The sequence below is a fragment of the Ictidomys tridecemlineatus genome, chromosome 13 (genome assembly GCF_052094955.1).
Source record: "Ictidomys tridecemlineatus isolate mIctTri1 chromosome 13, mIctTri1.hap1, whole genome shotgun sequence".
In the NCBI taxonomy this organism is placed as follows: domain Eukaryota; kingdom Metazoa; phylum Chordata; class Mammalia; order Rodentia; family Sciuridae; genus Ictidomys; species Ictidomys tridecemlineatus.
The window spans coordinates 60,479,458-60,493,191 of record NC_135489.1 but is presented as its reverse complement, the minus strand read 5'-3'; the positions used below and the strand labels follow the sequence as shown (position 1 = coordinate 60,493,191).

Sequence of the window (13,734 nt, the reverse complement as noted above, 5' to 3'; positions counted from 1 at the left end):
GAAATGAATTGATTCAATAAAACCGTTTTTTTTTAATTTCAGGATATTCATCTTCTATTTTTCATAACACCATATGCATTTCCAGTTACTTTATTAATAATTTTAAGAAAGAATAAAAGTTTTAATAATTCTAACTTTTCTATCTTAAAAGAATATTTGGTAGCTAAATATAATTGGAATGATTAATAAATTATTCAGATTCATTTCTGTAAAGCTATTAGGTTGAACCATGTTAAATTCCTGGATTTTTTTTTTTTTTACCTGCGAAAGTGGTATTTTCTGTGCTTCAATTTGTGTATCCTGGAGTAAGTGACAGTTTTGTAACTTTAGGAATTAAGAGTTACTCATTCTACACAGATATGAGACATCAGAAAGATAAACTAGACAAAAAGCTTTTTTGTCCATAAATTATAAATGCAAATATAATTGAAGTCTGCAATAAAAAGTATGAACAGCTTAAAAAGTATAGAAAAATCTTATTTTACCCAGAGGGGAAGCTGTTGATTGCCAGCTTACCATCCAGGGTCTCTGGCTCCTTTTCTAGTCCTTTCTGTACTGGAAACATAGATATTAATGTTTCCTCACTTATTACATTACATAATAATAATATAGTTGCCATTACATTTATGATATTCACTAGAATACCTAGGGACACTGATAATGTTTTTTATGTCCATATACCCAACACACAAAGCCTGGTAGATAGAAAATATTGAATAAGAGATTATTGTATGAGTGGATGGTGGTAAAGGTTGACAAAGGACTTTCTATCCCTCCTGTTAATTTTAAGAGTGTTATATCCTACCTTCATCTTGGTTTTGAGTCAGTATGATTTTTTGTTTTTAAATTTATGGAGTCAACAAGTAGGAAAATACCTAATAACCACAATAGGAATTTTTTAAAGCTTTACTACAGAGTCCCCCCCATATCTTGAAGACCCCAATGGATCCCTGAAACCACAGATAGTAATGAACACAGTATAGGTACAGATAGATGTATATATACTATTTACATACATACATGTGGTTTTTTCATGTATATAAAATGTATATATATATATATATATATATTTGATAAAGTTTAATTTATAAATTAGACACAGTAAGACATTAATAATAATAAATAATTATAACAATATACTGTAATAAAAATTAAATAAATGTCGTTCTCTCCCTTGAAAGAGTTAAAACAAATAATATGTTTCGACAAGGCAATCCGTGAGTAACTGAATTTGCAGAAAGTGAAACTACAGATAAATGGAGACTATTGTAATAAAATGATGAGGATTTAAATTCTAAATCTTGTCATTCAGGTATCTTTTGTCTTGTTTGTGTTTGTAAAAGCAGATTGCTCTTCTTTGCATAACTTCTGTATTTAAATTCTATACAGTAGTTTACTTGGCCAGAATCCTGAGCCACTTAATTACTTTAAGAATGCAACCTCACACCTGCACCCAAGACCACATATGAGTCTGTCCACTTCCTTCTTCGTGGTCAGGTGCATGAACAGTGGACCTCCTGTCCTCAGATATATGCTTATGCTTCTAAGTGTTAAGATAAGCATTTTGATTTCCCTGCTATATGTATTTACAAATTTGCTTAATACCTCTTGAACTGCAATAAAAAACTATAATTTCTTATGTTATTCAGAATAAAGTTGAGATGGTTTTGTTTATTTCCTAGGACCAGTGACACAGGAGTCCTTTCCCATAAGGAGCACCTGCCAGTCACTCAGGTTATGATGACAGATGCAGGCCGGCCACAATCTGAAGCAGCTTATACCCTGGGGCCTCTGCTCTGCCGAGGGGACAGTAAGTAGCAGTCAGAGGGATCAAATAATGCATGGGTTTATGAAAAGACTATCTGTTTTAGTAATCTGTATTTCAAAGGAATGTATTAACTTATAAAAAAGAAAAATAATGATAATGGAGAAAAAAGAGAAATTATATTACTTTTGGGTTCTGACTCTTTTATGCTATATTCAAATAACACTACAGATGTAAAGACTAATGGAATCATCTGAAATAATTTGTTACTTGGTTAACAAAATTTATCTTTTCTTTTTTTTCCCAGTACTGGGGGCTGAACCCACGGGTGCTTTACCACTGAGCCATGTCCCCAGCCCCTTTTATTTTTTATATTGAGACAGGGTCTCAAGTTGCTGAGAGTCTTGCTGAATCGCTGAGGCTGGCCTCAAATTTGCAGTTCTTCTGCGATTACAGACATGTGCCACTATGCTTGGCAGCACTTTCTATACCTTATCCCACTTACTAATTTTAAGGCAGCAAAGTTTTATTCCTTTTAGATCCCTTATCTAAAATTCTTGGGACCTAAAATCTAAAATCATTTTAGATTTCAGGTTTTGTTTTTGTTTTTGATTTTTTTCGGGGGGGGGGAATCGGGGATTTGAGGATATTTGCATATACATAATGAGAAATCTTGTAAATGAATCCCAAGTCTAAACACTAAATTCATTCATGCTTTTTATGACCTTATGCACATGGCACTGATTTAACACAATACTTTTTAGTTCACCTGCATTTCGACTGCAACTTACCATATGAGGTCAGGGTGAAATTTTCTACTTGTTCTGTCAATACTCAAAGTTTCTGATTTTCATTCATTTTAGACTTCGGATTATTTGATTATGTATGCTCAGCCTATACATGCCTACTAAGTTTTAAGTACAAGTACTTTGATGAGTACTGATATGCCTAAAATCCAGAAGATAATGAGAAAATGAAAGGGCAGAGCCCATTATAGGCAGAATTCTATGGTATTAATTAATCCCATTAAATATTAATTAATTCTGAATGTTACCCAGGAATTTTGATGATCTTAACTTTCTGAAAAACAAAAAACATGTGTTCTATCTTCATTTCCATCCTTATGGTCTCTTCTAAATAAACTCCATCAAGGTTTGTCCTTCTTCCCTCCCTACACACTGCTCTCTTCCAGGTCGCCAGTGTGATAAACCCAATTATTATTTTTCAGTTTTCCTCTTAATGGACTGGCCAGCCACTTTGGACTCCATCATGATTCACTTTTTAATTCACTTTCCTTACCAGGCCACCAACATACCACAAAGTCTGCATTTTACTCCCTCCCTCCTCCCTCCAGTATTTATATTCACCGATAGGCTCATGTTGGGATGTTCATTGTTCCCCTCATTGACCTTGTCCTTCTCTGCATGAGAATGATCTCTTCCCATCAGTCTCTTGGCTTTAAATACTCAGTAACCCCCTTTATACCTCAAGCCCAATAACTGAGCTTCAGGCTTGCCCACCTGACTGGACGATGAACCTCTGCTTGTGCCTTAATAGATGCTTCAGATTCACCCTGACAAAGCAGGGGGTGGGAAAGAAAATAATTTCTACAACTTTCCCCAATCCAGTGCGTGACAATTCCATTCTTCTCATCACCCCTTAAACTGAGACCACACCTCACCACTTCCGTTGCTACCTGGCCTGGATTATTGTTCCATTCTTGAAATGTTCTGCCTGCCTCTGTCTTTGCTCACTCAGGCTTATTCTCAGCACAACCACCAGTGTGAATGAAGTCTTGTCATGTAAGTCCTCTGCCCAGAACTCTCCAATGTTGCCTGAATCAGAGGTCCACCAAGGCCCCAGTAGCAATGCTGACCTCTAAGACAGAGAAATTCTGTGGAGCCTATGGGACCCAAGGTTCTCCATGGGGCCTGTACAAGGAATTGCTCTGGGAGAAAGTCCTAGTGTTTCTGAATGTTATGACTAATAGTTTAGATAATAAAAATCACATGTCAAGGTTTTATTCTGAATGAATTGATTAAATGATAATTTGAATTATCATGATAACTGATGCAGCATAATAATTTATAATAAAATGCTTAGCAAAACAGCAATAGAACTTTCTTAGCTCAAGAAAGAATATCTACACAAAACAAAGCTAGCATTGTAATAAGTAGTAAAAAACTGAATTGTTTTCTCCTGAGATTGAGAACAAGACAAAGCCTGCAATTGTGTAATAAAATAAATAAACATACACAGATTGAAATAAATAAAATTATATATATATATATATATATATATATATATATATATATATTATATTATATGACTGTTTTCACAGAAAATCTCAAGGAATTTAAACACACACACACACACACACACAACCCACCCTACTGACATGCAACAAAACATGTTTACTTGAAATCTATAAAAGACTGAAGGCAAAAATCAAGAAAATATAAATAAGAGGAGACACATACTGTGTCCATGATTGGAAAACTCAATATAGGAAAGATGTTGATTCTCCCCGAACTGAGGAGACACTTCATCAAAAAGGATATAAGGATAGCACAGATGTACATGAGAAGACATTCTACAACATCAGCCATTAGGAAAGGCAAATTGATACCACAACACACCAATGTGAATTGCCAAAAAACAAACAAAAACTTCTAATGCCAAGTGCTGTGTGAGGATGTAAAAATACTCATACATTGTTGACGGAAATGACAAATGTACAGCCACTCGAGAAAACTGTTTGGCAGTTTGTTTTAGAGTTAAATACATACCTACCATATGATCCAGAAATTCCACGCTGGGTATTTACTAACCTGGAGAAATGAAAACTTATGTTCACCAGAAAAACTGTACACAAATGTTATAGCAGCTCTATTCCCAAATCTGGAAATGATGCTCAATGTTCTTCAGGTTGGTCAAATGATAGCATATCTACATTAGAGAAGTCAGTAGGAGGAAGAAGCAGATATTTATATGTACAACAATGTGAGTGGATCTCAAAGCCATTATACTGAGTGAAAGGAGCCAATCTTGAAATGTTAAAAACTGCATCACTCTTTATACGACCTTTGGAAAAGGCAAACTATAAAGGGATGAGGAAGAAAGGATGTGAGTTTAAGGGGATAGCTATCAAGAGGGAGATCTCTCAATTTTGGTAAAAGTTACACAAATCAATGCAGATTAAAATCAAAATCAAAAGTCATTTTTACTCCTTAAATTAGAAGTGTTTAAAAATAAAGACCATTTCCATAGTGATTCTACTCAGTTATCCATGTCCAGAATCTTAATGATCCAAGTAATCACCTTTTGGATATTCATATCATGGCTTCATGTCCAGAAGAACCTCAAAATGAAGACTTCCATAGATGAGTAATGCATTTAATGGTAAAAATAAATGCTAGACACATAAAATGCAAGTATTGTTTTGTTTCACTATTACTTTCACTCTTTTTTTTTTAATAAACAGATTCATTTTGGAATTCAGCTTCATTCAATACTGAGACTTCGTATCTTCATTTCCCTACATTCCGTGGAGAGCTCAGTGCTGATGTGTCTTTCTTTTTTAAGACAACAGCTTCTTCTGGGGTGTTTGTAGAGAACCTGGGTATCACAGACTTTATCAGACTAGAACTGCGCGGTGAGTTGCCACTGAGACAAAGCCACAGAATGCTCAGTAATGAGCAATAAACCTATAGTATTCTCATTCCTAATCTGCTGCCATGCTTCCTTATCAAGTATACTTTTATAAATACCAAAATTCTATTATTTAAAAAAAATTCTTTTATCTTAAAGAAGTCAGCATTCTATCCTTATAAAACAATATCTAAGGCAGTTAACTTAGAAAGGTTTATTTTGGCTCATGGTTCTAGAGGTTTCAGCCCAAAATAGAGTGGCTATATAGTATTGGACCTCTAGTGAGGGCAGTATTTCATCATGGGAGCATGTGCTTGCCCCTGAGCCAGGAAAAACAGAGAAAGAGGAAAGGGCTAAGGCCCCACAGTCCTCTTCAAGGCCATGCCCTCTCAATTACCTAAAGACCTTCCTGGAAGGTCCTGCCTTCCAAAGGTTCCACTTCCCAATAGCACTACCCTGAGGACCAAGACTTTAATAACACCTGAGCCTTTGGGTGTTATCCAAACTATAGCAGGTAGAGAGTGAAACAACATCTCCTGAGATATACAATAGATTATAATGGTTTGGTGCTACTTTACTTCTGTGTGCAGTCAGGAGATTAAATCAGACTGGTCAAATAACTAATTTCTACTAAATTAAAAATTATTTGACTGAATTGACTGCTCACATTATTTAATCACATGTGCAAATCTTTATTTCTTATGGTCAAAGATTTCACTTACGATTTTTTAAATTATATGAAGTTGTAAATCACCTTTAAGCAAAATCATTTATGTGAAGCCAGATCACATGCTAGATTTCTTTCTCTAGGTAAATGTCTGCTATTTAGAGCTTAGCAAGATGAGCAATTAAACTCTGTTTTAGTCAGCTTTTTCACTGCTGTAACCAAAAGACCTGATAAGAACAATTAGAGGAGGAAAAGTTTATTTGGAGGCTCGTTGTTTAAGAGGTCTCTGTCTATAGATGGCCAACTCCATTCCTTGAGGCCTGAGTTGAGACAGAACATAATGGCCTAAGAGTGTGGAGAAGGAAAGCAGCTCAGGACCTGGCACCAGGAAGCAAAGAGAGTGAGCTGTACTTACCAAGAACAAAATATAAACCCCCAAAGCATGTCCTCAGGGACCTTCCTCCTCCAGCCACACCTTATCTGCCTACTGTTGCCAACAAGTTAATTCCTATTAATGGATTAACACATTGATTAACACATAACTCAATCAGTGCACCTCTAACCCTTTTGTATTGATTCACATATGAGCTTTTGGGGGACATCTCATATCTCAACCATAACAAACTCTGAGAAAGAATGTATTAAAATCAGTTTTGTTTTTCTTTCTCCAGGATTCAAATTTATTTTCCCCCCTAACCAACTCTAAGTAATTCTTTCCTGCATCACTGCCCTATTCATTATGAGCATGCCACAATACTGTTTTCATGTCCACTCAGGATTACATTTTCTCCCTTTTGAATTAACTTGAGAAACTTTCATATCTATAATTTCCAGCTCCCACAGAAGTGACCTTCTCCTTTGATGTGGGGAATGGTCCTTGTGAAGTCACAGTACAGTCACCCACTCCCTTTAATGACAACCGATGGCACCACGTGAAGGCAGAAAGAAATGTTAAAGAAGCATCTCTCCAAGTGGATCAGCTCCCTCAAAAGTTTCAACCTGCCCCCACTGGTGGGCACCTCCTCTTGCAGCTCAACAGCCAGCTCTTCATTGGTGAGTACTGATGGTTTATAACTGAGCTGTGCTCTAAGTGCAGCTGGACCAAAAGAAACTGTAATTTAAAAAAGCAGTGATAAACCAGGCATGGTGACACATGCCTGCAATCCCAGCAGCTCAGGAAGCTGAGGCAAGAGGATCATGAGTTCAAAGCCAGCCTCAGCAACTCAGTGAGGTGCTAAGACCCTGTCTCTAAATAAAATACAAAAAAAAGAACTGGAGATGTGGCTCAGTGGTTGAGTTCCCCTGAGTTCAAACGCTGATATAAAAAAAAAAATTAGCAATAACAGCAATGATGACAATAGAGACTGCAGCACTATTTGTAAGACCTTCATATTTAATATTTAATATCTCCTTTTACAGATGCTGTTTTGCCCAATTTACTGAGAAGATAATGCAGCCTCAGAGAGATTGACTGACTTGAACCACAGAAACCCAAACTGACCCAATTAGAATTTCCAAATTTATACTCAATGTAATAGCCAATTTGCATTTTCTTCAGCTACTTCTCATCAATACTATTTTATCGAACATTTAGCCATTTTTATCTATTTCTCCTATTTTAAATCTCTGTAGAATTAGAGAACCTGCCTTGCAATTAGGACAGAATCCTCCAGTGTACCCTCAAAACAGACCACAGGAGACCATGTCACAGAAGTCGTCTAGTGTGTCTGTCCCTGGCAAGAAACACCCCCATCTCGAGATGTTCCTGGCCTCCCTTGTCCTATTCTACTTCTGCTTCTCTGTGTTCACATTGGTCATGTTCAAAACCATGTCTGACTCCTTTGTTCCCCATCCTTTAAAGATTACAGCTCAAACTGTGCATAGTAGCACATGACTATAATTCCAGTGATTTGTGAGGCCAAAGTAGGAAGATCACAAGTTGAGGCTAGCCTCTGCAACTTAGACCCTGTCTCAAAATTTTTTTAAAAAAAAAGAGTTGGGAATGAATCTCAGTGGTGAAGTCCTTGGGTTTTATTCCCCCTATGGAAGGTTGGGGAAGAGATAGCTCTGGACAATGGAATCTTTCCTTTATTTATTTGTCATTTTATTATTGTTTTTCTCAAGGAAAAAAAATGTCTCGTTACGTTTCAAGCAACTCTATTCTAATTTGGAAAGTAAGCAGATTAACCAAGTAGCTCTCACTTGGTCATTTCTCATGTCTTTTAAAGTAAATGAAAACAAAATTCAATAAAAACAAATATAAATCACAAGTTAGTAAGCTGGAATATACCTACACCAAAGAGGATCTAATGTTATTCAGTGAATTTAAGCAATTGTGTGTGGTGGGGGTGGGAGTTGGGGGGGGGCGGTGTACAACCCAGGGCTCCTTAAAAATTGGCTTCAAGCACAATTAGTTCTTATTGATATAAAGCTTCACTTCAAATCATCAAACTACAGCTCAGCTTACACAATTTTATTTTCTGATTTATAATCCTAAGGGTAAATTAATGGAATTTCTTGAAGCCAAGTTTGCATGAAATTCACTTAGAATTAGCATCCCTACAGAGTAAGATTTCTAATGCCTTGAGAAGCTAGTTGAAAGTTCAGATATGGGGTACCCTAAGTATGAGATTTGTGTTTTTTAACAAGCTCTGCAGTTACACCTGTACTTCCATGTTTGAGAACTATCACCTTAAACTCACATGAGAGTTAAGAAAATTACAGAGGAGCATAGTGTTCAGGCTGTGTTACACCACTATGACCCTGGATTAATGGGATCCAGCCAGTAAGCCTGGGGTCCTCATTCATGGCTGCACCCTTGTGTCCTCTTTATTGCTCCCTCCTCAGTTTCTCTTCACAGCTTTAGTACTGAGAGTTCTTCAAAAAAAGAAGTTCACATCATATATAATTAGAGATTTTCAGCTACATAACCTTTCAAGACACATTATTTAAATTATTTAAAAATGATCATGGGGGCCCGGGTTGTGGCTCAGTGGTAGAGTGCTTGCCTAGCATGCATGAGGCACTGGGTTTGATTCCCGGAACCACATAAAAGTAAATAAATAAAATAAAGTTATTGTGTCCATCTACAAACAAACAATAAATAAATATGATCATGGATCTTTATTTCATGTTTTATAAAGGAAAAATGTAAACATCTTTTAAAATGTAACCTGAAGGGCTAAGGTTGTGGCTCAGCGGTAGAGCGCTGGCGTAGCACATGCGGGGGCCCTGGGTTTCATCCTCAGCACCACATAAAAAAATAAACAAAATAAAGGTATTTGTCCATCTATAACTAAAAAAATAAATGTAACCTGAAGAAGTGTTTTTAGAATATTTACTAACTTCAACTTTTAAAAATATATTTATATTAGTGGTTTATTCAGTGCTGCTTAATAATTCTCAACAATTGGTCACAATTATGTTTTCAAAATTGCATTTGTTTAGAGAACATTTTTTCTTTTTTTATTTTATTTTTTAAAATTTATATATTCTAATTTGTTATACATTACAGCAGGATGCATATCAATCCATAGTACACATATATTGCACAATTTTTCATTTCTCTGGTTGTACACAAAGTAGAGTCACACTATTTGTGTCTTCATATGTGTACTTAGGGTAATGATATCCATCTCATTCCACCATCTTTCCTACCCCCATGCCCCCTCCCTTCTCCTTCTCCTTTGCCCTATCCAAAGTTCCTCCATGCTTCCCATGCTCCCCCTCACTCCACTTATGTATCGGCATCATTTGGCCTTTGGTCTTTTGGGATTGGCTTACTTCACTTAGCATAATGTTCTCTAATTCTATCCATTTACCTGCAAATACCATGATTTTATTCTCTTTTAATGCTGAGTAATATTTCACTGTGTATACATACCTCAGTTTCTTTATCCATTCATCTACCGAAGGGCATCTAGGTTTGTTCCACAATTTAGCTATTTTTGAATTTTGCTGCTATATATATTGATGTGACTGCATCACTAAAGTATGCTGTTTTTAAGTCTTTGGATATAAACCAAGGAGTGGGATAGCTGGGTCAAATGGTGGTTCTATCTCAAGTTTGCCAAGGAATCTCCATATTGCTTTCCAGATTGGTTGCACTGATTTGCAGTCCTACCAGCAATGTATGATTGTGCCTTTTCCCCCACATTCTCTAGCGGCCATTCTGACTGGAGTGAGATAAAATCTTAGAGTAGTTTTCATTTGCATTCTTCAGTTGCTAGAGATATTGAACATTTTTCCATAAATTTGTTAATCATCTTCTGAGAAGTATCTGTTCAGTTCCTTAGCCCATTTATTGATTGGGTTGTTGTTGTTGTTGTTGTTATTATTATTATTATTATTATTATTGATGTTAAGTTTTTTGAGTTCTTTATATGTACCCTAGAAATTAGTGCTCTATCTGATGTGCATGTGGTAAAAATTTGCTCCCATTCTGTAAGCTGTCTCTTCACCTCACTGATTGTTTCTTTTGCTGAAAAGAAACTTTTCAGTTTGAATCCCTCCCATTTATTAATTCTTGATTTTATTTCTTGCACTATAGGAGTCTTGTTAAGATAGTTTAGGCCTAATCTGACATGATGAAGATTTAGGTCTACTTTTTCTTCATTAGGTGCAGGGTCTCTGGTCTAATTCCTAGGTCCCTGATCAGCTTTGTGTTGAGTTATGTGCATGGTGAGAGATAGGGGCTTAATTCATTATGATGCATATGGATTTCCAGTTTTCCCAGCACCATTTGTTGAAGAGGCTATCTTTTTTCCAATAAGTGTTTTTGGCACCTTTGTCTAGTATGAGGTAACTGTATTTTGGTGGTTGTCTCTGTGTCCTCTATTCTGTACCATTGGTCTACAAGTCTATTTTGGTGCCAATAACATGTTGTTTTTGTTACTATGGCTTTGTAGTATAGTTTAAGGTGTGGCATGATGCAGTCTGATTCACTCTTCTTGCTAAGGATTGCTTTGGCTATTCTAGGTCTCTTATTTTTCCAGATGAGTTTTATGACTGCTTTTTCTATTTCTATGAGGAATGTCATTGGGATTTTGATTGGAATTGCATTAAATCTGTATAGTGCTTTTGGTAGTATGGTCATTTTGACAATATTAATTCTGCCTATTCAAGAACAAGGAGGATCTTTTCATCTTCTTAGGTCGTCTTTAATTTCTTTCTTGAGTATTCTATAGTTTTCATTGTAGAGGTCTTTCACCTCTTTCATTCAGTTCATTCTCAAGTTTTTTATTTTATTTTTATTTGATTTTTTGAGGTTATTGTAAATGGGGTAGTTCTCTTAGTTTCTCTTTCAGAGGATTTGTCACTGATGTATAGAAATGCCTTTGATTTATGGGTGTTGATCTTATATCCTGCTACTTCATTGAATTCATTTATTAGTTCTGGATGTTTTCTGGTGGAATTTTTTGGATCCTCTAGGTATGAAATCATGTCATCAGCAAATAGTGATAGTTTGAATTCTTTTCCTATGCGTATCCCTTTAATTTCTTTCATCTGTCTCATTGCTATGGCTAGAGTTTCAAGAACTAAATAGAAGTGGTAAAAGATTATATACACCACATTTTCATTATCCATTTATCTATTGAGGGACACCTAGGTTTGTTCCATAGACTAGCTATTGTGAATTGAGCTGCTGTAAAAATTGATGTGTGTGTGTCACTATAGTATGCTGATTTTAAGTCTTTGGGGTATAAACCAATGAGTAGGATAGCTGGGTCAAATGGTAGTTCTATTCCCAATTTTCTGAGGAATCTCCATACTGCTTTCCATAGTAGTTGCACCAATTTGCAGTCCTACCAGCAAAATTATGGCATCTGCCAGTAAATGGTTGGAATTGGAGAATATGCTAAGTGAAATAAGTCAATCCAACAAAACCAAAGGCCGAATGTTTTCTCTAATAGGCAAATGCTAATTCATAATACGGTGCGGGGCACGAGGGAAGAAGAGCGTTACCTTAGATTAGGTAGAGGGAAGTGATGGGAGGGGAGGGAAGAGGATATGAGGATAGGAAAAATAGTAGAATGAAAAAGACATTATTGCTGTATGTATATATGTGACTACATGAGCAACATTGATTCTGCAACATGTACACTCAGAAAAGTGAGAAATTATATTCCATCTATGTGTGATATATCAAAGTATATAAATGCATTCTACTGTCATTTATAACTAATTAAAACAAATAAAGAAATTAGGAAAAAAAGAAGTGGTGATGGAGGGCATCCCTGTCTTGTTCCAGTATTTCGAGGGAATGTTTTCAATTTTTCTCCATTTAGAATGTTGTTAGCCTTGGGCTTAGCATAGATAGCTTTTATAATGTTGAGATATGGTTCCTATTATCCCTGGTTTTTCTAGTTTTGAACATGAAGGGTTGCTATATTTTTAGAATGCTTTTTCTGCATATATTGAGATGATTATATGGTACTTATCTTTAAGACTATTGATGTGACCAATTACATTTATTGATTTCTATATGCTGAACCAACCTGGGGTGAACCCCACTGGATTGTGGTACACTATCATTTTAATATGTTTTTGTATTAGATTTGCCAGAATTTTTATTGAAAATTTTTTGCATCTATGTTCATTAGAGATAATGGTCTGAAGTTTTCTTTCTTTGATGTGTCTTTGCCTGGTTTTGGAATCAGAGTAATACTGGCCTCATAGAATGAGTTTGGAATTTTTTTTCCTTTTTTTCTCTTTAATGGAATAATTTTAGGAGTGTTGGTATTAGTTCTTCTTTGAAGGTCTTATAGAGCTTAGCTATGTATCCATCTGGTCCTGGGCTTCTCTTGGTAGGCTTATGATGGCATCTTCTATTTCATTGCTTGAAATTGATCTGTTTAACTTGTATATATCATCCTGATTCAGTTTGGGCAAATCATATGACTCTAGAAATTTGTCAATGCTGTCAATATTTTCTATTTTATTGAAGTACAAATTTTCAAAATCATTGCTAATTATCTTCTGTATTTCTGTAGTGTCCATTTTGATATTTCCTTTTTCATCATGGATGTTAGTTATTTGAGTTTTCTCTCTCCTTCTCTTCGTTAGCACAGCTAAGGGTTTATCAATTTTATTTATTTTTTTCAAAGAACTAATTTTTTGTTTTGTCAAATTTTTTAATTGTTTCTTTTATTTCAGTTTCATTGATTTCAGCTCTGATTTTAATTATTTCCTGCTTCTACTTTTTTGGTTTGTTCTTTTTCTAAGGTATTGAGATGTAATTTTAAATCATTTGTTTGTTGACTTTTTCTTCTTTTAAGGAATGAACTCCATGCAATAACTTTCCTCTTAGTACTGCCTTCATAGTGTCCTAGATATTTCAGTATGTTGTATAAGTATTCTCATTTACCTCTAAGAACTTTTTAATCTCCTCTTTAATGTCTTCTGCAATCCATTGTTCATTCAATAGCATATTTAGTCTCCGGGTGTTAGAGTAGCTCCTATTTTTTATTTTATCATTGATTTCTAATTTTATTCCATTGTGATCTGATAGAATATAGAGTAGTATCTCTGTTTTTTGGATTTGCTAAGAGTTACTTTGTGGCATGATATATGGTCTATTTTAGAGAAGGATCCATGTGTTGCTGAGAAGAAAGTGTATTTCACTCATTGATGGATGAAATATTCTATATAT

The 13,734-nt window shown here is 35.4% G+C and overlaps 1 protein-coding gene across 2 annotated transcripts in view; it reads left to right on the top strand.

Annotated features, from left to right (window-relative positions):
- The window catches only part of LOC101975743 (contactin-associated protein-like 3), a 203,046-nt gene that overhangs the window by 161,158 nt on the left and 28,154 nt on the right, over window positions 1–13,734 (top strand). For both annotated transcript variants that reach the window (XM_078030403.1, XM_021719995.3), the window contains exons 15-17: window positions 1,683–1,810; window positions 5,250–5,420; window positions 6,918–7,136. In XM_078030403.1, coding sequence (XP_077886529.1) covers window positions 1,683–1,810; window positions 5,250–5,420; window positions 6,918–7,136 — 518 coding nt within the window. The remainder of the gene's footprint in view (window positions 1–1,682; window positions 1,811–5,249; window positions 5,421–6,917; window positions 7,137–13,734) is intronic.